This window comes from Neocloeon triangulifer, unplaced genomic scaffold, assembly GCF_031216515.1.
Source record: "Neocloeon triangulifer isolate White Clay Creek 2 clone unplaced genomic scaffold, ASM3121651v1 ptg000014l, whole genome shotgun sequence".
Taxonomy (NCBI): domain Eukaryota; kingdom Metazoa; phylum Arthropoda; class Insecta; order Ephemeroptera; family Baetidae; genus Neocloeon; species Neocloeon triangulifer.
In genome coordinates this window covers 14,928,930-14,952,952 of record NW_026775556.1, presented here as the reverse complement: position 1 = coordinate 14,952,952, position 24,023 = coordinate 14,928,930, and the positions used below count along the sequence as shown (strand labels likewise).

Here is a 24,023-nt window from a genome sequence, read left to right as displayed (position 1 = left end):
AACAGATATGTAGTTTTTTTTTAAAAGATAGTTATATATATGCAATTATAAATTCATTTAATTAATTTTCCTCGCTCCATTCTCATCCGCTCATCCGTTATATAATATTTGAATGAAAGCCTCACAAGGCTCTCTTGACAGAAAAATTGTACCTTGTAAAATAAACAAACAAAATTCATATTTAATAGTACATAATAAGCGGAAGTGCTCAGTCGTTGCATAATATAATAATAAAATTTTGCTCTGGACAGCATCTGCCTGCACTCTTGTTTAATGCATCTCCAAAGCATGATGCGATTTTGGACAACTATATTATTTGCTCTGCTCTTTGCTTTTCCTTTGATTCAGGCAAATATGGAGATAATTTTATTATAAATGTTCATTCTGAATATTATCGGCAGGGCAAAACTCTGAAAGAATGGCAGCAATTTGCAAAGGATGCTAGAAAGGAGTGCGCAGAGCAACTTGAATTGAGCGATGGCAAGTTAAAAAAACATATAATTCTGTTGAAAATATATTAATAAGTAATTGCAGCGGAATTTAATAATTTTAACAGCACGCTTAAAGAAAAGAATAATCTGGCGGATTTCACGGCCAAGCAAAGGGTATACTACCGATTTATTCCATAAAAACTGCGCCAATTAATACTCAAATTTTAATTGAAAAAGTGTTTTATGAAATGTGTCACTGAAAAACTTACTGGAGAAGTAATGCAAATTTATCATTTTTCAATTTCAATCTTGCTAATTATTTTAATTTCCAGAGCATGAATGACATGGAAAAATTCATGGGGCGTACCAAAAAACTTTTGGACGAAATTCCATTCAACATTTCATCAACTAAAAAGGAGAAATTATCAGAAATAATCATTGAATGCCAAAATTTGAGTAATTAAATAAGTTACTGCCAATCTTGCCCCATTGAATACAATTGATCATATCAGGAGGCGAGAATGATTGTGACACCATTGTCTTAATTCAGCTATGTGAAAAGGAAAAGCTTCAAAAGGCACGTCCACAATAGTTCATTAAATTAAAAAAAATTATTCATGATATTTTTCAAATCTCCAGTTTGATTTTGCAACTGATGATAAAGGCGATGAATGATGGGAGTAACTTGGCAATAACAATGGCAACATTTGGAATAAATTTATACGCAATGTATTGATAAAAAAGTAAAAAATAAATATATAGATAAGATTAATTAGTTTCTTACAAAAGGCAAATAAAAAGTGTTAAAATTATTTGAACATATTTTCCCTTCGAAATCAGATTTAATTCAATTTAAAGACAGCCAGCATTAACATTAAATTACCTTCACAATAATTTAGTGTGATTTCCAAGTAATAATTTTTTAATAGAGTTGTCTTGATGAATAATTGTTATAATAATTTGTGCAGACATTTCTCACAATCAGTAGGTAGCTCAAGATTTATTTTTTATGACGAATTAGGTAATTTTTATGATGATCTTGCAATTCTGTATGCAATAATTGTAGCAGCTGCGAAATACTAACGTACCTCTGCGTGTTAGAAATTAATGCAAACGAAAAAAAAATTGCAATTTAATTTTTGTATTTACCACAATTTTTAATGCAACATGTCAAATGATAGTACAATTGAATGGAAAGATAAAAAAGAATATGAATATAATAACGTGGTTACTGTCCCGGTAAATAGCTAAATTTTGAGAGGACCGGAACTGTATTAAAATCCCCTGCTCATTTTGGACGCAGCTCACTTTTCGCATTGCACATGCAAGTTGCTGTACTGTGTACTCGATGCTGCCTGCAATAGTGATTTTGTTTCTTGTCTCCTTTGCACCGTTAGGGGAGGTACACATTGAACGATTATGCGTCTATGGGAATTTTTGTTAATTATTTTTATCTAGACTAAAACAACTGCAGAATGGATTACGCTTGTCGCGGAATCTATCAAGGAGTGCATCAAGGAATTAAAGTTGGAAAATGGTCAGTAGAAAAAGTCAGTTATTCAAAGTATGAACCCTCTCTAATTTCCTCTCTATAAAGTAGAGTTTGGCTCCACATTTTCGTTTGACAAAGTTCTGAACATGACAAAGCCAGAGGAATTCTCAGCTAATTTAAAGGTTGGTGTAACAGTACAATTTTTTTCTAATAATTTATAAAAATGCTTAATCAAAGTGCCTGATTAAATGCGGAGCAGAGAAATTAAACGGACAGGTAAAGAAGATTTAAATAAAGTTGAAATTATTTAAGAAAATTTTTAGGTGTTCTCCAAGGTGGATGCTTTCATTGAAAAGGACATTGAAATAACACAGGCTATTATGAAAGCAGAAAATGTGTCGCTCAAGAAAATTGTCTCTTATTTGAAAGAAAGCAAGTCTTGCAATGAGGAGTGTAGGCAAATCTGGTAAAAAATAATCACATTTATTCAATTAGCTTTTCAGTGAGGAACAGTGGAAAAAGTGACTGCGAGACTTACATCATCTACTATCTTTGCACAAAAAAGGTCTACGATGCAGTCCTAAAAATGAATTGAAAGGAATTTTTTAAATTATTAATGAATCAATAAAAAAAATTGCTTACAATCTGCTTTTTTTAATTATTCTTAAGTTTCAAAATAATTTATTTTTATACTTTTTTATAATCCCACTCTATTATCTGTTTTTAATCGTGATTTTTCAACTTAAAAATGTCCATGGTCTTAAAATCGTAAAATGCATGATCAGAATTGTGAAGGCCAAAACTAATTTTTTTTAAAATGGATAAATAAATAATAATTTAAAATAATAAGGTATAAATAAAATTTCATTTGAAATTTTTAATCAAAGTTTGCAAACGATGCACTTATTGGCATCCATATGTGGTTTTAACAGAACTTAATATGATGAAGCTTGCAACGTGAAATTTGAATAAAATCGACTTTGACCACGAAATGAAGGTCATATTATGTTGTGTACGTAGACAGGAAATATAAAAATCCGCAACCTAGTCTCTGGGCAGGCCCACATTACTATATTCATTCCCTCTGCAAAAGTTGCTGCTCGTGACCAATGCTGCCTGAACTTTTGATTTTTGTTCTTGTCTGTTATGCACAATCTGGAGAAGTACATCATATTGCAACGTGTAAAATATCCTTAGAGACGTAATCAAATTCAAATTTAGACAAAAACCTCTGAAGAATGGAAAAAATTGATGGAAAAAAGTGCAGCAGAGTGTATTGGAGAACTTAAATTGGAAAATGGTCAGAATGATAAAATACGAAAAATTGTCACTTTTTAATTTTATAGAAATGAGTCCAAGTTTTTCGATGAGAATTTTGGTGAATCTAACCCAGCCAGAGGAATTCTCTGAAAATTTAAAGGTTACTATCGTGATTTATTGATTTAAAATGAAATGCACTAAACCCCGTTTCAGTGCATCACAAAATGCGTAGCGGAGAAATTTAATGGACAGGTAAATATTACAATGCTAAGACGTCTGGAGTATTAAGTATAATATTATGTTAAGGAACTTTCAAATGCGGAAGCATTCATTGAACGAGATATTGAAACGGCCAGGGATGTGTTAAAAGCTGAAAATTTGTCGCCCACGCAAATTGACTCGTACGTCCAAGCAAATGAGCCGTGCTATGAAAAATGTAGATAAATAAAAATACTCAATGAAATTTTTGATTTGATTTCTGATAATTTTGCAGTTAGACGCTCTGGCAGAAATGATTGTGACACTTACTTGACGCTTTATCTTTGCTCAAAAGGAGCATTGGTTGAAATTATGCAAATTAATTGAAATAAAAGTTGAAGAAATTATAAAAAAAATGCAATGTGTTAAATTATTTCTATAATGGCGCTTTTCTCCAACTTATTTGTGCTACAATAAACATTATAATTTTAAATAAAAATAAAATCACTCTCAGAACTTTTTTGAGGTTAGAGAAGTTGAAAATTTTCAGCTGACATAAAAAGCAGGATATTTTTACCATCGCTTTTGTATGCACCTTGCCATTAAAATGTGTTGAGTGAAATATAATGACTCGAAACAACTGGCGGCGGATGTGGCAATGACTAAAAATATAAAATATCACCTGAATTTCGTATTTGAAATGCACTCATTCTCTGCGTTCGAAGTGAACAAGATGCGTTTTGTTGCTGCTCCCGTCCTGCTGCTGTTGTTGGTGTGCTTCGCTAATGCGGTAAAATATAATTTTCCTGTTCTGCTAAAGGTCTCAAAATATTGGGCGGGTTTAGGATGTGAATGAATGGAGGAGAAAGATGGCCGGGTACCAAGATGCATGTGTCAAAGAGCTGAATTTGGCAGAAGGTAATTTAGATTTTTTTATTAATTACATCTTCCATTCTGCTTATATTGTTAAGGTCAATTTAAAACTTTTGAGGAAACAAAGCCGTTCACAACTCTGGAGGAATTCTCAGTAAATGATCGAGTATGTTTAAAAATTTATTAATATGGCACATGTCGTAAAAATACGGAAAAAATTAAAATTTTCAGTGCTTAATGAAGTGTGTGATGGAAAAGGAAGTTGGCCAGGTATAGAGTAAAATTTTGAATGACTTTTATTTATTTTAAAAGAAAAACGTACAACTTTCAAGACTGCGGATGACTTTGATAAGTTTTTCGAAAAAAGAATACAACTTCTTGACAGATTTGGATCCAAAAAATCGCCAGAGATCCGAAAAACACTCAAAGATTCTTTAGAAGCTTGCAAGGACCAGAGTAGGATATTAAAATAATTTTTGTTTAATTATTTGAGCCTTTCCTTTTTCCTGCAGGGGGAGAAAACGCTTGCGACACAATTGTCAAGTTCCACCTTTGCAAGAAGGCAAATTTGGACAAGGTAAAATTTTTTGTGAGATAAAAATTTGTAAAAAAATTTTATTTTAAGTTTTTTAAATGAACACAATCATTGAGTGTTCAAAATACAATTAAAAAATATTTTCAATTTTAGGCTGGCATGCGATTTCACTAATAGATGGACAATTTGACTGAAATGCGTCACCAGTCATCATTTTCAAATTTTGCATAAATGTCCTTTGAAAGATGATTGCAAAATACAAAAAAAAATTACATGCAAATTACAATTGGTGTTTTATTTGCAATTTTAGCCCAATTTTGAACTATGGAAATTTTCAGTAAACGGAAATGTGCAGTAATTTTGTTGATGTAGTCATGGTACTAAAGAGGAAACAGGCAATCTGCGGAAGTGCATTTAAAGTAAATTATTTACTTTAGAATAGTAGTACCTATATAGGTGAGGTGAAGAGTCGTGATATTCACATTCAGCCGAAACTTGTTCGCGAGTGACCATGTTTCCCGCTGCACTTTGCATTGTTTTCATCCTCTTGGCCTCGCCATTGGGAGAGGTATGCAATTTTTTGTGAGCTGCTTTTAATCGACAATTAAATTGATCACAACGAATGAAGTGATAAAATATTGTTAGCTGTTTTAAATAGCAGACATGATTGAGCTTTTTGCATTATTTTTAGTGCTCAATGATTTTTAAACATGTTAAATTATCATATCTATGGATACTAACTTTATTTTGAGGCTAAAACTATGGAAGAGTGGGAAGCATTAGAGAAAAAATCGAGCCAGGCCTGTCTTACTGAGATGAACCTTGTCAATGGTCAGTAATTAAAGTTTGTAACTTAATTTTTTTTTTACTTTGATTCTTTTGAATTTATTTCAGAACTTGGTGCAAACTTTACTTACGATAGCGTTGAGAATTTCACTAAACTTGAAGATTTCTCACCAAATGTCCGCGTAAATTGTTTTATGTTTTTAATTTATGCAATTTATTCCTATTGAAAATTATCTCTAAGTGCTTCATTAAATGCATCGAGGAGAAGCTTGTTGGACAGGTAATATTAAACATTAAAAAAAAAATAGTTATATAAGAAAGTATCAATATAGGACATGTCAAACATGAAAAAATTCTTAGACAAGGGGATGGATTACTGGAAAGACGTGTTTAAGGCACAGAAATGGTCACCGGCCAAAGTGAAAGCCTTCATTGATTCCATTATGCCTTGCGATGCTCTGAGTAAAATTGTTATTACCAAATTAATGTAACTGAATTAACGATTACAATTTCTGCAGGGGGACCAAATAATTGCGACACGATAGTATTGATGTATCTCTGTGAAGACAAAGCGATGAAAAAAGTCGAAAAACTTAATTGATTTGTATTTTCTGCGCTGTATGAAAATTGACAAAATATTTGAAGCAAATTTGTAAAAATTTTAAAACAAAGCAATAAACATGAATACAACCTACCTCAAAATTTATGTTACTTTTACTTCACATAGAAATATGGAATGAAAAATTACTTAAAACAATTTATCTATAAAATAATAATAAAGACTCAAATTGAAGTGCTGACGCAGCAGCGTTCAAAATTATATTTCAACAGGAAAAATATCATTTGAATTATTTTCAATTTTATAATATGTGTAAGCAGATTTCGTGTTTACTGTGCAATAAAAAAGAGGCCTGTCACTAGCTAAACGCACTTTGTAACCTGACAGCAAACAAGGATGAATTCTGTGCAGCACATCGTCCTCTTTACTCTTGTGCTTTTCGCATTCAGTGCGGTGAGAAAATATGGTTTATAAATGATGGATTTGGATGACCTGTTATTAGGCTAAGCCGTCAGAGAAAATGCTGAAGCAGTACGAGTTGACTGACAAGGAGTGTCGCGCTGAAAACAACCTCACAAAAGGTATCCCAGTGATTTTAACATGAAATTGAACTCACAAGTTTTAACAATTTTAATTTTTTGCAGATGAAAAACCAGACCCTAACGCAGAAGCTCCCCGCTCGTTCAAAGTAAATTATTCCTTAAAAAAGGGAATACAAAAAGGAAATTATTATACATTAAATTGGCCTTTTACAGTGTTACACGAAGTGCATCATCGAAAAGAACTTTTATAAGGTGTTTTTAATATTTTAGATTTCTCTTTACTTTTTTATTTTTTAAGGACATCACGGACGCCGAGAAAGTAATTGCTGGAGCAAGAAAATACTACTCAGAATTAGACCCTGCAGAGAGCAAAAATACCGTTGAGGCAAAAATCGCAACCATGTTAAAGTGCGGCACTGACAATGAGAGTAAAAATAATATTTTCCAAAAGAGATTCAAATTATAAGAAAATTTTCCTGGGAACAGACAAATCCGATGACGCATGCGAATATGCTTGGAAAGTGAACGAGTGCATCATGAAACATTACAAAGAAAAGAAAATGTAATTAATCTGCTGAAAATAAAAAAGATTGCAATTAAAAAAACCATATTGTTGTGCAAATAGTGTTTTACGATGGGAAGGTAACAGGAATTATTAATATAATCTTACAATATGTTAATAAAAAATGGATTTGAATAAAATGTTTAATCATTTCACTTTTTATGTCTCCAAAATCAAATAGAAAATGTACGTTCATAGGCGCAAAACTAATTCAGAAACTAAATTTTTCTATTATTTTGCATAAAGAATTTTTTAAATATTGTATGCAGCATATTCCTTAAAAATTATACAAAAAAAAATTAGAATATTATCTCTTTAATGCGCAATTGTATCTACACGCGCTGTTTATTTATTCAACAGTTCAGCCACCAGCCACAAAAAGCATGCAAAAAAATTAATTAATCTCTGTGCACTCATACAAAGTTGAGGAAAATTTTCCATGCTAAATTACTCTGCGCCCTTGTTGACCCCAGTCGACTGCTTTTTCAAGGATAAACACATACTGGACAAAAACATGCAGACACAATAATTGCGCGGACGAAGTGATTTTCGAGCACTTATCTCGTGGAGGGGTCACAACAAAATTGCGAGAGAGTGCAGCAAACAAGCGGCACATTCGCTCAAAAATTGTGAAGCGCACAGCTGAAAAAAAAACATCCCAAGTGCATCCATCCGAGCGACCAATTTTCGCGGTCAGGAAGCAGTTAGTCGTGGAGATAAAAAGCAAACAAAACTTTCAGCAGAGTTCAGTGCAGTTGAAAGAAATGAGACAACGCACAGCCAGCATGAGGCTCCTTTCAACGGTGGTGCTACTTTTTCTCTTGGCCGCGCTCGTCAGGGTAAAATGCAAATAAGTTAAGTACTCACTAATGTTAAGCATTAATGGAAAATAGGCACAGTCACCGAGCGAGATGCTCGACAACATGGCCAAGTCGGAGAAAGCTTGCAGGGAGAAAAACAACCTTAGTTCAGGTATGATCCAAATTTTTTTAAATAGAATTGATTAGAATTGAACCAATAACCAAAATGAAGATAAGAATTTTCTTCTAGAAAATGAATAAAGCTTATTATTTTATGCTTTGATGAGATGGATAGGACGATTATTTAAAATAAATTTCTAGTTTTGATTTATTTAAAAAATTCAATTCTTGATCTCTTACTTTGTTTACAACTGATTTTAAATATGTTTGAATTATTTAAAATAATATATCAAGAATAAAATTAAAAATTATGAAATAACGAAAAATAAATCAATAAAATTTAAATAATATTATCATATTCTTGTTGATGAAATATATTTTTAATTATTATTAATATTTACTTGTAGAAATCGCTATGAAAATTCAATGAAATAAAAAAATAATAAATTAGAAACTATAATAATAGCATTTTAATGAAATCATTAAAATACAAAAGTATTCCGTTACATTTGCATCATTATGTTTCCTGGGAGTTCTCCGAGTTCTCAAATAAATAAATAATAATAATAATAATAAAATCTGTTGATATAAATATACTTAATAAATATCTATGTAGTAGAAAATTATTCGCAAATATGAGATCAAAAATTTGACCCATGACTAACTTATCAATTTTTTTTTATCTCATTTTGATGATTAATTTTCTTTTGTTTTCACATTTTTTTCTGAAAAATAAAATTATCAGCATTGGAATAATTGTATTTGGATGAAAATTAAATATATTGATAAAGAAGAATAATTAGCTCATATTAATTGGTAAACTTTATGATTTATCAGATGAGATTTTGTCAAGTGTCTTGAACTTTATGACGAGATTGCATGACCTCAAATAACTACGAATGCAGAATAAATAAATAATGAAACATTTTTTACTTGGAAATATGACTTCTGTAATATTTTCATAATTATTACTTTATTTATTTATTTATTTATTATGCAAGTTTAAAATAGTAGTTTGAAATAAAATTTCCGATTAAAATTACAGGTACCTTGCCAGAACTTAAAATGACGTCCTCAAAAAGTCTTAAGGTGACTGATCTTAATTCTAAGGAAAATATTGACTAAATTTTTGAGTTTATTTCAGTGCTATGTGAAATGCCAGTACACTTCAAATTTAAACTGCGTAAGTACCGCTTGGTAAAGAAAAAATAATTTTAATATACAAGCAAAATAAATTTCAGTCAATCACAGACAGTGACACTTTCACGGAAAAAACAATGCAAACTTTTCTGAAAATGAACCCAAAAGCTACCAAAGCGACGATCGATCGTCACAGAAAGATTTTGACCACATGCACTCCACGAGGTATGAAATTGCAAAACGCCATTTGCCGTTTGTAATTTAAAAATTGGAACAAGATTTTTAATCCACCTTTTTGCAGGCGGTTCTGATGATTGTGACGCGTACGCTCAGTTTTCTATTTGCACCAGCAATGAATACCAAAAGGTTTATTCATCCCAAAATCAACAAGGGCAGCGACAAACGGTTCAACAACCAAGAAACAGAAACTAGTTAGGAGCTTTTGAGTGATTTTGTTAACATTTCGTGTGTTGGTGGATGGATTTGAATAAAGAAAAGGTGCCCCAAAACATATATGGATGCCATAATTGTTTTCTCCTTTTAATAATTTTATGAGCAGCTGTAACTAAAATGATTGCAGGAGGAATAAGAACTATGCAACCTGTAATGTCGAGAGGTTTTACAAGTTGCATAAGTTGTTAGAGTATTTGCTATCTCGCATTTTGGATTTCAGGTATCATTTCAATTATCGTATTGCAAGATGGGAAGACTGGTTAATTCAAAGTATTTAATAGCAAACCTTAAGATGAAATTAAAATATTAATTTAATTAATAAACTTTATCAAACACTATAGAGCAATGTTGATAGCGATGAAAAAAATTCCATTCAGATGTTATTAAATTTGAATAATGTCTACACGTGCGACATTCAAAAGACCTTCTTTATCAGAATTGGACTTTGCTATTTTGTATTTAGATTTACGAGAGCAGCTCAGATATTTCAGATAATTATTCATTTTTTTGTCAACATAATTTTCCATTTTTCAATACAAAATATATCCTTGCTATTGTTTTTGTAAACAATGGAATCAAAGATGTGTACATGAAATTAAAATATACTACAAAAGGCCAATGCTCTATAGCAGAGAAATTGTGGTCTAAAAGTCACACAGAAAAAATAAGATAAAGTATTCGAAGATGACCTGATAACGAGAGTCATTGAACTGTCTCATCCGTTTGTCGCCACATTTAATTAAACTGGCCCAGACAGACACCCTCCGAGGTCACGATTGTGCAAGTGTGAACTTTAGTTTTACAATGGTGCGACTTGCAGAGAAATCATGCGCACTGATTGACGATGACACATTATAAATGCCCAAAAAGGCGGCCGTCTCGCCACTTTTGTCCTCAATTTCTTCAGCCCCGCTGTCGACAAAATGCGTTCCTTCGCCTTCGCCGCCGTTGTCTGCATGACCCTTGTGGTCGCCTCCGCAGTGGTGAGAGAGTTTTTACTTTTTAGATTTTTCTATACTCAAAGCCATGAATTTTTAAACTTCGAGTCTTCCGCAAGATAAATACGAAATTTGTTTTCAAATATTTATTGTGCCACATACCATGTTATCACAAAATTTATTTTACCACATTACATGACTATTTTTTTTATCAACTCTATGTGAAAATTAAAATAAAATAAAATGCTTTAAACAACTTTTAAAATTGGATTATGCAGAAATCTCTCCAGATAATTTTAAAATTAAAAATAACTTAGATTCCTACCGAGAGGAAGGAAAAGTCCGACAAGCTGCGTGCCGAGTGTAGGGAAGAGCAGCACGTCACAGTGGGTAAGTGAGGACCATTTTTTTCAAGATCATTTGAAATATTTTCTCAATTCCAGAGGATTTGGAAATCCTCAAGACCAAAGAGTATGGCCTGCAGTACCCTGAAAAAGTTCAGGTATTATAAAGACAATTCGTAACATCGCAGAAAAGATTTTCACGTTTTCTTTTTTTCCAGTGCTACCTGAAGTGCGTCGGTGAAAAGTACGGACTTGTAAGTAAATTTATTTGCTTTTTTTTTACTAATTCTTCAATTAATAAATGATAAACTTTTGCTTCAGTATGAAGATGGCAAACTGGTTGACGCTAAGGTTGAGACAGAGCTGCGGGCTGACCTGGTTGACAACCCCACCAGGGCTCAGGAGCTCATTGAGCACTACGGCCACTGCAAGGGAGAGAGTAAGTATTAATTTTTTTAATGAATTTATTTTGATAAATTATTTGACGAACAAAATAATACCTTAACTAATGACTATTTTAGTGATAAATAATATTTTAATATTAATTGCACTTAAAAAAATTTGTAACAAGCAAACGCTCTAATTTTGCGTTTTGTGATTGCAGCTGGCGCTACCGCCTGCGAAACCGCTGCCAAGGTCTACAACTGCATCATCACCCACAAGCACTGAGTTTTTGAATGTAAATAAAATTGGCTCTCAATAAATATCAGCTACAAAACAAAAAATTTAATAAATATTTTACATTCCCTTCTAATTTATTTATGATTTTAAATTAAATGAACATAATAATCATTTGAGAAAATTTATTGATGACGATAATGTGATAACAATATATCAAAAATTGATCATCTCTCATCCTTCTTGAAACTTAATTTTTTTCAACCTAATAATAAGCTTCTAGATTTAAGAAATAATGATAATAATATTATGCCCCATTTAAAGTGTTTACTTCCATGTTAAATATTTTATCAATTACTTTGAGTTTAGTTGCATAACATATTTATATCAATAGGTCAGATATTTGCATGGAAACAGAATTGTAATGACCTAACAGATCTTCATCAAGGTCATCAGTCTTGTTTGCAAGTATATTTTCAAAAAGATTAAATACGAACATGCGCAGTATATCATTTTTAAAGTTTATTTATTAATATCGAAAGTTCAGAAAAATTAATCACTATTATTCCGTTTGTTTGCCCTTAGCATAATGAGTAATTTTGTCTTTGCCACCATACTCTGCACGGCCCTTACAGTAGTCTCTGCAGTGGTGAGATTATATTTTCCTTATTCAACTGCCAAATGATTGTGTTTAAATTCAGTCCATAGTGAATTTTAATTAGCAATTCTCGAGTTCAGAGAAAAAAAAATCAGTGATTGAACATTTGAATTAGAAAAAGTGCCAATATTCTAAATCAGCTAAAAGAAACTTGAGTTGCAAAAATATCAAAATTTTTACAATTTATTCTAGGTTCCCGAAGAGATGGCTGTAAAAGGAAAGAACTGGCGAGCTGAGTGTAGAGAGGCCAACAATGTTACACTTGGTTAAGTTTCCTCCTAATGGAGGTGAACATTGTGTGATGAATACATTTTCAGGGGAACTGGAAATTTTGAAAAACATGCAACCAGGCGTTACTTATCCTAAAAAAGTTTAAGTAACAGAGTTTTTGAGAAATAAAAATGTTGCAATTTTAATAAATTTTTAATTTAACAGTGCTATCTGAAATGTGTCATGACTTCAAAATTTGGACGTGTATGGAAATCGCTACAAAAAGAGAAAATCTGATTATATTACATTTTAGAATGATGAGAATGGAAAACACATTTATGATCAAGTTGTTGCGGATTACCTGACCAATAGACCGGAGAAGGTCGATGAGGTGAATAGAAAATTTGGACACTGCAAGGACGAGAGTGAGTTAACCTCATTCCTAGAGTTCAGTTTTCTGTTAAGTGATAATTTATTTCCAATATTACAGCTGGAACAGACCCTTGCGAGATCGCAGTAAAGGTTTACTTCTGCATCCACACTTACAAACACTGAGAAACTGCAATGTGATTGACTTGTAAAAAAATCCCGAATAAAAAATGAATGTACACGTTTGTATTATTTAAAACTAAAAAAAGCATCAGCATAAACACAATTTGCAACTATAAACACGATGTATTGAAGACGATTTAAAAAAAATTGGATAAAAATAGAAAATTCGCAAATCATTTAAAATGGGAATTGTTCTTCAGAAATTTGGCTAAAACAACTGCCAACGCACCATTGTATAGAGGGGAAGTGCCATAAAAAAAGATGCTTTACAATAATTAAATCGACAGAGTTTAATTTCATTATAAAATTAAGATAAATCAAGACATAAATCAATGGCCTCGATAGGTCAGAGATTCACATGCAAACAGGAATTTAGTGACCTTCACTCTGATGGCCCTGGAGTCCTTCGGAGGTCACAAATATATTTAGAATAGTTAAAATGAGCTCATGCGCATAACTTCTTTTCGAAATTGTGTTACACAAAGAATTAATAAATATTCATTCCGTTTGCTTTCAACAACAGTATAAAATGCGTGAATTTGTCACTGCGATTATCCTCCTTATGGCTTTTGGTTCTCTGGTAAGAAAGTTTTCTATTTTCTCTCGCCCATCCAAAATAAAATTTAAATAAGTCCCATTATTTGAAAATCATTATATCATTAAACTCATACTTTTCAATGCCAACAAATTTGTAAATTACATTATTTTCAATTGTTACTTTATTATTTTTAATAGCTTGCTAACGCAAATGAGAGCGAAAAAGTGTATGCCAAGTGCATGGACACCCATGATGTTACTGAGGGTAAAATATTTTTACTTTAGAAACCAGATATTGTGTGATAAATAAATTTTCAGACGACCTGGAAATTATGAGGAATACAGAAATAGGTTTTAACTATCCTAGAAAAGTTCAAGTAAGGTATTTACAAGAATTTTAACAATTTTAATATAAATTTAATTATTCTACAGTGCTTCATGAGCTGTCTTGCAAATCACACTAAATTTGTAAATATGCTAATTTTATACATATTTTTTTATTAAGTAATTTAAAATTTTATCATGATACATTTTAGTTTGATGAGAAGGGAAAAATCAATTATAATGTAAGTATTGCGTCACTCCAAACTTCCCTGGCTGAGGCTCCAGAAGAGGCCCATAAGGCGACTGTAGCAATCACACGCTGCAAGGACGAGAGTGAGCTTTCCACATTGTCAGCAGTAAACATTGGTTACGAGCAAATTAATTTTCATTGCAGTTGGATCGGACCCATGCGAGACTGCCGCAAAGATTTACTACTGCCTCAAAATGGCGTCAACTTGAGGAGCTTTGCCGGTTGACACAATGAAAACGCACAAATAAAATATTTTAATAAGATTTACATCACGCTAATAATAAAATTGATTCTTTTTCGTTTGCATTTTAATTTTTTTATTACAAACATCCAAAAATAATATAGTCTTATTTAAGTTAAAAAGGAATAAACTAATTAATCATACTATTTAAAGCAACAAAATTTCAACTGGAAATCATGAAAGAGTGGAAAATAGTTTCATTTGCATCAAAACATTTATTTTTATCAGCAGATGCTGTGGGCACCGAGTGCATAAATATTTGTTATTATGTCATGCGGCAAATTGAGAAAGGGCAAAACGAATGGGAGATCCAGTCAATCAATCGCAGCGTTAATCAATGAACTTTATGCTGATGGCCGATAAATGCGCACCAGCTCGTCCTCGTGCACTCTGGCCTTTACACCAACAGGCGATGATAACGCAGCCCCGCACACTCGCTCCATCAATCGGCGCCTCTTTTTTCTTTGAGTGTAACTCGCGTGCCAGCTTCTGCTTAACCGCGAAATGAATCTCTTTAATCCCGCAATCATCGTCGCCCTGGCGCTACTCGCCATTCCTTACGCACAGGTAAGACGCGACTGAGCTGACAATTATAAATTTTATTTCTTCTTCCAAAATATTTAAACTGACTTTCAAACAACACGCTTTTCAATGTTGACAGGGATTTGGAGAATCAGCCACTGGGATCACAAATCTCACTGAAATTGTTCAACAGTGCAAACGAGAGGCGCAGATTTCACGTGGTATTTAATGAATTGAAAAAATGTGTTTATTTAATGCAACATTTTTTATTGAACAGCTGAGCTTCAGGCATTAAAGAAACCTTACCCATTTCCATATAAAATAAGGGTAACAATTTTAAAATTGCTGTTTAAAATGTACTGATTAACTATTTTTCAATATTTCTAGTGCTACATGAAATGCTACGCTGAAAAAAATGGGCTTGTAAGTAATAATTAAATTTATTAATCATCGTTGCATGTTTAGCTAGTAAAAGAGTTTTTGAGAAAATTTTTAAATAAGTAATACGTTTAGAAAATTAATTTAATTAATTAATAATAAAAATAAAATTTCTTCATTGAGACTCCCCTTGACAAATAATCAAATATTTTTAGACAAGAATCAAGTTTTTATTCCAAGCAAAAGCTTAATTTTTATTATTCTCATGGGTAATGACAGCCACCTGGGAAATTTTTATATAGTGAATAAATAAATTAATATTTTGTATAAGACTATAATAATATCAATTAAATTTTGTTATGTTTTGTTCAAAACTTCTTTCTTTATTTATGTACACAGCAATTATGTTATCTTTAAGTGTAATAAACAATTAAATGATAAGATCATTAATTCATTGTATTTTTGACAGTGGTCAGATGGCAAGCCGAACGATAACGCCGTCATCAGTACAATTAGGAGCGACTACTACTTCCATCAAGACAGTGCCAATAAGCTCGTAGCTAGATACAACAATTGCAAAAATCTAGGTAAACTTCAATGTTCCTCTTATTTTACGTAACAAAAAAAATCATTTTTCAGTGGGAACTGACGACTGCGACACGGTGGGTTTGATTTACGAGTGCCTGTACCCACAGCAGCCACCGTTGGAGCCCATCAAAGATTGAAAAAGGGGCCTTTTGAACTTTCTGCTGCTGATTGTAGCCACGGAGAAAACGTTTTTCCATAATTTATTCAATAAAGTTGGCATTTTTCAGCAAACGAAATATAAATCTCGATTTTCTTTTTGAGAAAAAATATATAAAAACACTCTGGTTTCTTTTCTAATGTGCAAAAATACGTCTGGAGCGAAGTCCCTGGCGTGACAATGACAGATGCGTGGAGCAGCGAGAGTGGAAAGGTTTCTCATATTGTATCTCGCTTTCCCCTTAGGAAAAGTAAATTTCACAGCCGGCTATCTCGAGCACTCAATCACTCTCGAGATTATTGTCGCCATGACGAGACCAAATTGCGCATGTTTTATTTATTTTACTTCTCTGCACTGAGTGAGAATTTTCCAATCCGTTTCTTTCGCTCTTTTGCGATCAATCTTTCCAATCTGAAGACAACAAACAGCCGCCGCGTGTGCTTGCCAAAGCAATAAATTTGCAAGAGCAGCTTATTATATTTTGCCGCCGGGAAGACTAGACGGAATTGGAAGTAACTCTTGTGCACCAAAACAATGCATGGCAGCCAGTGTGACATCAGTGGAAAACAAAGTCCATCTATCTCTTGGTGAGCGAGATGCTCAGGGGTTTAAATTGCTTTATTGCCTCAGAAAACAAACAGGACTAGAGCAATTAGAATTGCGCCATTGGTCGGCCGCAGGTGGCGAGATGATTTCTCTTTCTAGAAAGACTGATTTCTATATTACAACTCGCTCTTATCAGCGAATTTCTTCTCACTGCAGCACAAATAGAGGCAATGCATCATTTTGACTGGCGAGCCGAGGCGCAAATTCATTTATTTTGATCTACAGGCTCTCTGGGAAACGTTGTAAATCATTGGTCCGTTGCCAGCGGGCACGCAAGACGTCTTTTTTCGGTTGCAGAAATAAGCGTTGGAAAAAATATTATTAAAAATTATTTTTTATGGATTTGTAATAATTGAAAAAAAAACAAGTACATTCACTGAGTTAAATATAGTTCGTTAGTGTTAAGTGATGCATGCAACATAAATCATCTGAGTTTTCTTTTTTCCTCACTTTTATTAAAAACTTTCAGCAGTGCTCTGTTTTTTTCTTTTATGTTGTTTTATTTAATTTTTTCAGGCAGATAAGTGGTGCAAAAAAATTATTACGATTGGCTATTTCTAATTTAATTAAAATTCAATTCATTTCTACTTTTTAAACAGACAGTAAACATATTGAACAATCAACTCAGTGCTTGGAAGATGGACACTTCTTAAATTCGGACCCTGATTCGGAAACGAAACCAAAACAAATGGCTCTCGAAAATCTCCTTCAGCTTTGATCGGCACTTTTGTTCCTGGTTCAGCACACCACATCAATTTATTGTCATCGGAAAAGTAGGTTGAGCCCCACAATATGTGAAATGTTTCACCTATTTAAGAATTAACTAATGAAAGGTCTTACACAAATCTATGCACAAACCTTGGAACTTTGAAAATATAAAGTTGAATTCACTCTCATTTATTGCAGAAGGTAAAATGGAACCAAGGGAATTGCACAAACCAAGTAACTTTTGTAATGACTAACATAATTATTCATAGTTAATCTTAATTTACTTTTAACATCATTCCAACGCACCCATTTTAAATGGTTATTTATTGAAATTATTTATAGAAATTCAATCTTTAACTCAGCAAGTTTTATTTCCTGTTGTGACGAGCTTATTTAGCTTGTGATTTACGTCAAAAGCACACGAAAAATAAACAGAGCCCAAACAGAGCATCAGTTTGCGTAAATGAGTGTTTTGTTTTGGCAGGCTTCCTGTGTAGACACTAAATTTCGTTGAAAAAAAATATGATCATTGTTGATTGAAAAGTTGAAACCAAAAACTTATAAAACATCACTAAATAGGTAGAAAGATGATACAATGTGCTAATATCTTATAAAGTAAAAATTTAAACTATTTCACAAGCCGCTGTTCGTTGCGAAATTTGCTGTACATAAACTTAAGCATCCTCTCTGGAGACCCAAGTGCACCTGCAGCAAACTTTACACTCCCAAGAAAACTCGAAAATTCAAGTTGGAAAACTGCAAAGCGGGAAGCAGCAGTAAATAAAAACAGCGTGTGCATATTTCAGGGCTCGAGTGGCGCACGGCAGGTTTAGAGCAGCTGTCGGCTGTTAACAATTTCCCCGCGCGATAAAATAAGATGCACTTTTTGTTTCTCCTGCAGGGATCATTACCGGGGGCAGCAAAAAATACTGCGCCGCCGGGGGTGAGTTATGTTATGGGAGTTTGTGGCACGATTAGCGCACCTGTGCCGGCGCGGCGAGCAAAACCATCATCATCGCGCCATCACCGTCTGAATATTAATATCGCAGGGTGCAACGCTAGGGAGCAAACAAAACACGTCGTTTTAGGGGTGCGCTTAATCCCCTGCGACTTTCAGGTGCATTTGATGCTTCTTAAAGAGGGCTGTCTCGTTTTGCATAAATATACGCAAGTACAACGTCGTGTTTTCAAGTACGAGGGAAATTAATTGTTAGGGCTCCTTGAGTGCTGGCAAATGATCTCCATTACTGCTGATTTAAGGGAGTCAATTAGAAAGAGAGGGAAAACTAATAGGGGCAATTTAGATATTTAGGTGTAGTCCTTAAAAAAATTTATTTATTTATATTTGGGTTTTATATAGAAACAATTTTGCATTATTTTTAAATTTTTAATTACTCAATGCAATTAGCCATAAATTATTTTTAAATTTTTTCAACAAACAATTAAAAAATAATTCATGGAAACATAACCATCTTAAATTGCAACGTTAGTTTCTTCCGACTTTAAAATTTGAAGAAGTAAATCGTAAAAAAATGACGAATAATTGAAAATAAATAAAATTGAAGAAGCAGTATTGATGAAATAAAATAAAAACATTTGTAGCTCGCAATCTTCAATTAAGTGTTAATTGATACAACAACAACACAAAAATCTGTGATTGCAAATTTTCAATAATTTTAAGTGATAGATAAACGAGGAAATTTATACTTGATTGCAAAATTTGAAGTTACAAATTTATTTCAAACTTTTCGCATTAAAAGCTTCTATAAAATGGATCTCTGCTTTTTTGATAAAATCGCGAATTATTTTCATCCACCTCATTACCCCCGCCAAAAACCAGCTCTCCATGCTTGTTAAAAATTTCTGTGACATTGCCCGTGAGAAGTTGCGTTCAAACCCCCTTTTTAACAAGCCTCGTTTCTTTGGGTTGGAGAGCGAAAGAGAGCGAATTCCTTAATGACGCCGGTCTGTTTGCCTTTTCTTTTGACACTTCTTGCCAACCTAATTCTTACACTGGATGATCTCGCCGTGAAATCTTGAATGAATTTCCCAACTACAAAGCACCCCTTTCCAGAAGCTCCCCTCATTTTTCTCTCAAAAGCTCCCCTGCTGCTGCTTTAATGCTCGTATTTTCCAAGTAATGATCAATAAAATTTTTCCTTGCCTGTTTGCAGAACGAATATCATTACACGCAAGCCGCGAGCAAAAGATTTCCCGATTCTGCGAAATACCTCGGGGCAATCTGAGCGATTTTTTTCTCTCAAGGAGTAACGGAAAAGATACAGACGAACAGTCAAACTACATCATTTTTTTATGTTTGCTTTGAGGAAAGGAAATGTTTTATTTGCACAGAAAGAGTACAGAGCTGCTGCAACCATGAGGGATTTTACACTCGATCGAGTGCAAAACCAAATCTACATAAAAAGCACTGGACCAATTTTCAAAGTACTTATCATCAAAGGGGGGAAATTTTAACATGAATTGCAGATTTCTAAATTTTTATAGTAAAACTTCGCTTCCGTGCAACTCCATTTTCCAAAGCTTAGGACTTCTGCAATTTTCCTGACGTGAACTAATTATAAATTCAAACGTTAATAAGAGCAAAGTGAATAAAAATGTATAATCATACCTTTGCTGAAACATTTTTTACGCAGATTAAAATTTTTGTAGCTGTCATGCATGGACATTTTTCAGCTAAAAGATTAAAAATGAGTTTTGATAAGATTTGAATGATGTTTTTTACAGATGTCTTTGCATTCCTTCATGATGGCTAAGTCTCTTTCTTTGTCTTCTGGCTTCTCCTTCCAGTGCTCACTCATAATGTTCAGTACTGCGCTTTCAATAACCTTTCCATCCTTGTACTGGGCACACACAAAAATATGAAAATTTTAAACGATGATTTTTTAATAAAGCATACCACTCCCATATTTTCAGCAATGCAACTGATGAGGCACTTGATTTTTTTTTATAGAATAATAATATTATCTAAACAAACAATTTTGATCATTGATAAATTACTTGAGTTCCGTTTGTGAACGTGGAAGGGTCTCCTTTAAACATGGCTTGAACATCATCTAAATAAATTTAGAAACAAAGACTTGTATTATCTTCATTAATAGTATTCGTCAAAAAAATTATACCGTTTGACAACTTCAGATCCGCTTGGCACTTTGTTTTCAAAGCATCGATTTTCTTCATGCAATCCTCCTGAATACAAATATTATTCATTTGAAAGAAGAAAAGCAATTGTGCTGCTTACCCCGGCTAGAGCGTAAGAGGCGAATGCCAAAACCAGAATGGTACCAAAAGCGAATTTGTTCATGATTCGGCAGAGCTGTCAGTTAGCAGTTGAAGCTCAAAACTGAAAGTGAATTTGCTTTTGCAAAACGAGCGTATTTATACTTTTTATTGGAAAATTGGCAGGAAACGCATTTGGCAAATAATAGAAAATTGCATAAAATTGGATATGTGCGGAAGGTCATTTTGCAGGACTTGTGCTTAATTCAGTGAATGCAGCTGAGCATTATGCAAAATGTGCGAGTGAAATAGGTTTGCAGTTTGAATGGAGCGGAAGCCGACGGAATTGTTGGAAAAAGTAGCGGACGCGCTCTGTGATCGGAACAGGCAAGGAGAGCGTTCACACACTGAGCATTGGTGGCGTGGCACTCCAGCTTAGGCAACCCTCTTGACTCGCGCGCTCTGCGGCACAGTTTTGAAAAAACTTTTTAAATTTTCTGCAAAAACTAAAAATTATTTCATTAATTTTACTTACAAAAAATTTTTTTACTCTTCGTTTATCTTTCAATATTATATATTTTCATTATAAAGCTCTTTATTATTGCATCTAGTTAGAAGCCGAAAAATTCAAAGCTTGAATGGTTTTAAACCAAAATAATTTATTGTTTTTATTTTTAGAACTAACGATTATTAACTTCCAATCTAATCTTATGATTAAAGACCATAATTATAATAAACAATCCACGCTAACAAGTTAAATAAAACAAAAATACCTTAAGTTCCATAATTTCAAATAATTTCTAGATCTTTTGATAAAAATTAAAAAAAAATAAAGATAATAAAATTTAAAGCCATTTATTTGTTGCCTAGTCTCAACAGAATGTTCTAGGCTAGACATTCTTGTAGACAATGTGGATACAAATCAAAATTCATAGTTTATCTTTAAGCACCTCTGACAGGAAAAGTGTTTTCCGCGGGTGCCATTGTTGATTCTCTGTCAAACACGCACTCCTTCACTTTCGACCAGGTCGTATAGATCCTTGATAGAAAAGCTTGTCTAGCATACCAACTAGTCGTAGCTATTACCGAATCAGTGGACTGCTCGCAGAATTAATATGCATGGACGGCGGCGACTAATCAACATTTTCGCAGCGCAAAAAGGTGTTGTTGATATCACGAGCAATAATTAGCCGTTGCAAAATAGATCTTGCAAAAAATGAATATATCGGCTTACTTTCAACAACGCAAAACAACTCCAGTGTGGCGACGTGGAATATCTAAAAATAGCAATCTTCCCTAGAACTAATTGAAAATGCGGATCGCGTGGGCCCGAGCGGCATTAGAAGGTAAACACAGCAGCAGGCCAAAAGAAAAGTGCAAAATGTGCAGTGAATAAAATTAGCGAGTGGTCACGACATGGCCGGCCGAAAATCAACGTAATTAACTGTGCTCTCGCGAAAACAGTTAATCAAAAGACTTTGAGCGACCGCTGCTCAAACACACTCTGCTCAGAATGTATAATATTTGCACTGCGGCCGCGTGCGAATTTGGATGCCGCCGCCGGCCGCCAACAATTAAAGTCGCGCGCGATTTGCTTTATTGCCTGCGATTTGTGAATGTCGCACTTTTAAAGTGTGTTGGCTGATGAGTCATGAACTCGCAAGTAGAATATGGAATAACTGAAACAAGTCAGTGCGCGGTCAATTTCGCTTCAAGGTGAGTTTTTATCAGATTGCAAGAGTACATATTTAGAGCACTTTCCGAAGCTTGATAAAATTACTGAAAACATAAGAAAAAATAATATTTGTATTTGTATTGTAAAATAGTGTAGAATTATGATATTATTATTTATTTATAAATTTTAGCTCCCACCCCCCACCCCTCTGAAATTAGATGTGATATTGTGTGGTTCAGCTAAATCTCTAAATCTTATTATTTATCACCGTATTATTCATTGCTTTTCAATTTCTTCTGAGAAGACTTAGGAATAATAAGTATTTTAATTGTAAAACTGATCTACGTTTACACAAATGTTTTTGAATTATTCAATCAATCTGAGGAAAAATCCAAAACTTGTTTATTATATTTCATCAATTAAAGAACCACTTGTAAAATTGAGTTACTTTTAATACTCAAATAATTATCCGATTTTATTTTGACTTTGCATATTATTATTCAAGGTTTATCGTCATTTTCCCTTTATACCTGTTTGTAAAAAAATGAATTGTAAAAATTGTAATTCCCCATTATTGCGCACATTGAGCCCAAAGCCAGACAGCTTCCTGGTTGCAAATAAGCAGATTTCAATAACGCCGGTTCGCCAGTGGCGTTTCACGTTTGCTCCATCCGTGTTTGTTGCATTCTCTTTTGGTCGGTCATCTCTCCATCATCTCATTCCGCTGCCAACGCTCAGGGGATTTCTGCGCTCATCTCTGACGAATCCTGCTCGAACCAGACTCGACAGTTAATTGCCGCTGTGCACATATTCAATTGATGAATGATTGCTTTTTTGATCCTGATCCCAAACCGTGCAGGTGCATGGTGATCTTTTATTTATAATTCATCCACGATTGCGTCACTCACTTGGTCGTGCGTAATGATGTAAAATATCATGCATAAATGGGCGCACTTATTAAAGGCAAGAGAATCATTTTGAGAAATGAACGACTTCATATTGAGAGAAGCAAAAAGAGGGTTTCAATGGGAGTCTGGCAGGGAGGAATTTCAATATTCTGAATTAATATAATTAAAATTAAATATTTTTCATAATAGAGCATTGTTTTTGCCCATTTTGTGGCTAAAGACTACTATTTTAGAGCATCATGAATTCTTTTAAAAATTAATTAAATTTTCATATTTTTAACTCTTAAATATATTAATAGTGAAATGTAAAGTGTATGTCCAAATGAGTTACTCATATTATAGATATAGTAATATACTTTTCCTATTAACACTATAGATGAGAGACAAGCCAGGATTTAAAATGTATTTATTTACAAGAAATACGCTTAATACACATATAAATATTGCACATTTTATTCATATTACATTAAAAGTAAAATTAAAAACACTTATAAAATTTAAGTAAACAAAGAATGTAGTAAAATCTAAATTAATAGGTTTTTTGAAATCACATAATTTTTACTACTTTTTCATGATTAAATTTTGTAATTTAAATGTTTTAAGTATGAATTATGTAATTAGGCAGTAATTTTCTAATTATATAAATCAATATAAATCAATAATGAAACTTTACCTTTAAAACTTTTTTTAATTATTAAAAAGCACCTTAATACTTAATTTGTAAAGAAGCCCGCATGTAATTATAAAAAAAACGGGCTATTTGAGAATTGAAGAAGTTGAACTTTAATTTGGAATTCCCTGAAGAAGAGCGCCCAGTGATT

General features: G+C 33.1%; 12 protein-coding genes across 12 annotated transcripts in view; 10 read left to right on the top strand and 2 right to left on the bottom strand.

The window, feature by feature from the left end:
* Positions 1-24,023, bottom strand: part of LOC132199522 (protein sprint) — a 217,233-nt gene that overhangs the window by 134,831 nt on the left and 58,379 nt on the right. The gene's annotated exons all lie outside the window — the stretch shown is intronic.
* LOC132199526 (general odorant-binding protein 56a-like) lies at positions 102-1,219 on the top strand. Its single transcript, XM_059624326.1, has 7 exons — positions 102-348; positions 402-480; positions 535-605; positions 669-707; positions 764-887; positions 944-1,008; positions 1,071-1,219. Exons 1-7 carry the CDS (start codon positions 274-276, stop codon positions 1,104-1,106), a joined length of 489 nt encoding a protein of 162 aa, XP_059480309.1. The 5' UTR covers positions 102-273; the 3' UTR covers positions 1,107-1,219.
* LOC132201030 (uncharacterized) lies at positions 1,394-2,565 on the top strand. The gene is made up of 6 exons (XM_059626891.1): positions 1,394-1,833; positions 1,890-1,968; positions 2,032-2,105; positions 2,161-2,199; positions 2,247-2,376; positions 2,427-2,565. Exons 1-6 carry the CDS (start codon positions 1,780-1,782, stop codon positions 2,516-2,518), a joined length of 468 nt encoding a protein of 155 aa, XP_059482874.1. The 5' UTR covers positions 1,394-1,779; the 3' UTR covers positions 2,519-2,565.
* LOC132200946 (uncharacterized) lies at positions 2,975-3,808 on the top strand. The gene is made up of 6 exons (XM_059626748.1): positions 2,975-3,086; positions 3,145-3,223; positions 3,270-3,343; positions 3,397-3,435; positions 3,490-3,619; positions 3,677-3,808. The coding sequence occupies exons 1-6, from the start codon at positions 3,033-3,035 to the stop codon at positions 3,766-3,768; spliced, it is 468 nt and encodes a 155-aa protein (XP_059482731.1). The 5' UTR covers positions 2,975-3,032; the 3' UTR covers positions 3,769-3,808.
* On the top strand, positions 4,036-5,094 carry LOC132200451 (general odorant-binding protein 56h-like). Its single transcript, XM_059625919.1, has 7 exons — positions 4,036-4,171; positions 4,227-4,299; positions 4,353-4,420; positions 4,486-4,524; positions 4,587-4,710; positions 4,767-4,831; positions 4,943-5,094. Exons 1-7 carry the CDS (start codon positions 4,040-4,042, stop codon positions 4,961-4,963), a joined length of 522 nt encoding a protein of 173 aa, XP_059481902.1. The 5' UTR covers positions 4,036-4,039; the 3' UTR covers positions 4,964-5,094.
* On the top strand, positions 5,167-6,260 carry LOC132200452 (uncharacterized). The gene is made up of 6 exons (XM_059625920.1): positions 5,167-5,357; positions 5,542-5,620; positions 5,684-5,757; positions 5,817-5,855; positions 5,908-6,037; positions 6,094-6,260. The coding sequence occupies exons 1-6, from the start codon at positions 5,301-5,303 to the stop codon at positions 6,174-6,176; spliced, it is 462 nt and encodes a 153-aa protein (XP_059481903.1). The 5' UTR covers positions 5,167-5,300; the 3' UTR covers positions 6,177-6,260.
* Positions 6,457-7,333, top strand: LOC132200453 (uncharacterized). Its single transcript, XM_059625921.1, has 6 exons — positions 6,457-6,587; positions 6,637-6,715; positions 6,779-6,822; positions 6,890-6,928; positions 6,975-7,104; positions 7,163-7,333. Exons 1-6 carry the CDS (start codon positions 6,531-6,533, stop codon positions 7,240-7,242), a joined length of 429 nt encoding a protein of 142 aa, XP_059481904.1. The 5' UTR covers positions 6,457-6,530; the 3' UTR covers positions 7,243-7,333.
* On the top strand, positions 7,800-9,811 carry LOC132200540 (uncharacterized). Its single transcript, XM_059626065.1, has 6 exons — positions 7,800-8,077; positions 8,132-8,210; positions 9,204-9,247; positions 9,303-9,341; positions 9,400-9,523; positions 9,600-9,811. Exons 1-6 carry the CDS (start codon positions 8,003-8,005, stop codon positions 9,728-9,730), a joined length of 492 nt encoding a protein of 163 aa, XP_059482048.1. The 5' UTR covers positions 7,800-8,002; the 3' UTR covers positions 9,731-9,811.
* On the top strand, positions 10,574-11,758 carry LOC132200533 (general odorant-binding protein 99a). Its single transcript, XM_059626055.1, has 6 exons — positions 10,574-10,734; positions 11,007-11,079; positions 11,133-11,191; positions 11,252-11,287; positions 11,355-11,472; positions 11,638-11,758. Exons 1-6 carry the CDS (start codon positions 10,675-10,677, stop codon positions 11,700-11,702), a joined length of 411 nt encoding a protein of 136 aa, XP_059482038.1. The 5' UTR covers positions 10,574-10,674; the 3' UTR covers positions 11,703-11,758.
* On the top strand, positions 13,517-14,482 carry LOC132200448 (uncharacterized). Its single transcript, XM_059625915.1, has 6 exons — positions 13,517-13,651; positions 13,807-13,873; positions 13,927-13,985; positions 14,041-14,076; positions 14,145-14,265; positions 14,327-14,482. The coding sequence occupies exons 1-6, from the start codon at positions 13,601-13,603 to the stop codon at positions 14,389-14,391; spliced, it is 399 nt and encodes a 132-aa protein (XP_059481898.1). The 5' UTR covers positions 13,517-13,600; the 3' UTR covers positions 14,392-14,482.
* On the top strand, positions 14,830-16,153 carry LOC132200643 (uncharacterized). The gene is made up of 6 exons (XM_059626281.1): positions 14,830-14,990; positions 15,085-15,166; positions 15,223-15,272; positions 15,333-15,368; positions 15,793-15,910; positions 15,963-16,153. Exons 1-6 carry the CDS (start codon positions 14,928-14,930, stop codon positions 16,046-16,048), a joined length of 435 nt encoding a protein of 144 aa, XP_059482264.1. The 5' UTR covers positions 14,830-14,927; the 3' UTR covers positions 16,049-16,153.
* Positions 19,697-20,753, bottom strand: LOC132200734 (uncharacterized). Its single transcript, XM_059626407.1, has 7 exons — positions 20,642-20,753; positions 20,523-20,589; positions 20,401-20,456; positions 20,300-20,335; positions 20,126-20,243; positions 20,012-20,076; positions 19,697-19,954 (listed from the first exon to the last, which is right to left on the bottom strand). Exons 1-7 carry the CDS (start codon positions 20,702-20,704, stop codon positions 19,925-19,927), a joined length of 435 nt encoding a protein of 144 aa, XP_059482390.1. The 5' UTR covers positions 20,705-20,753; the 3' UTR covers positions 19,697-19,924.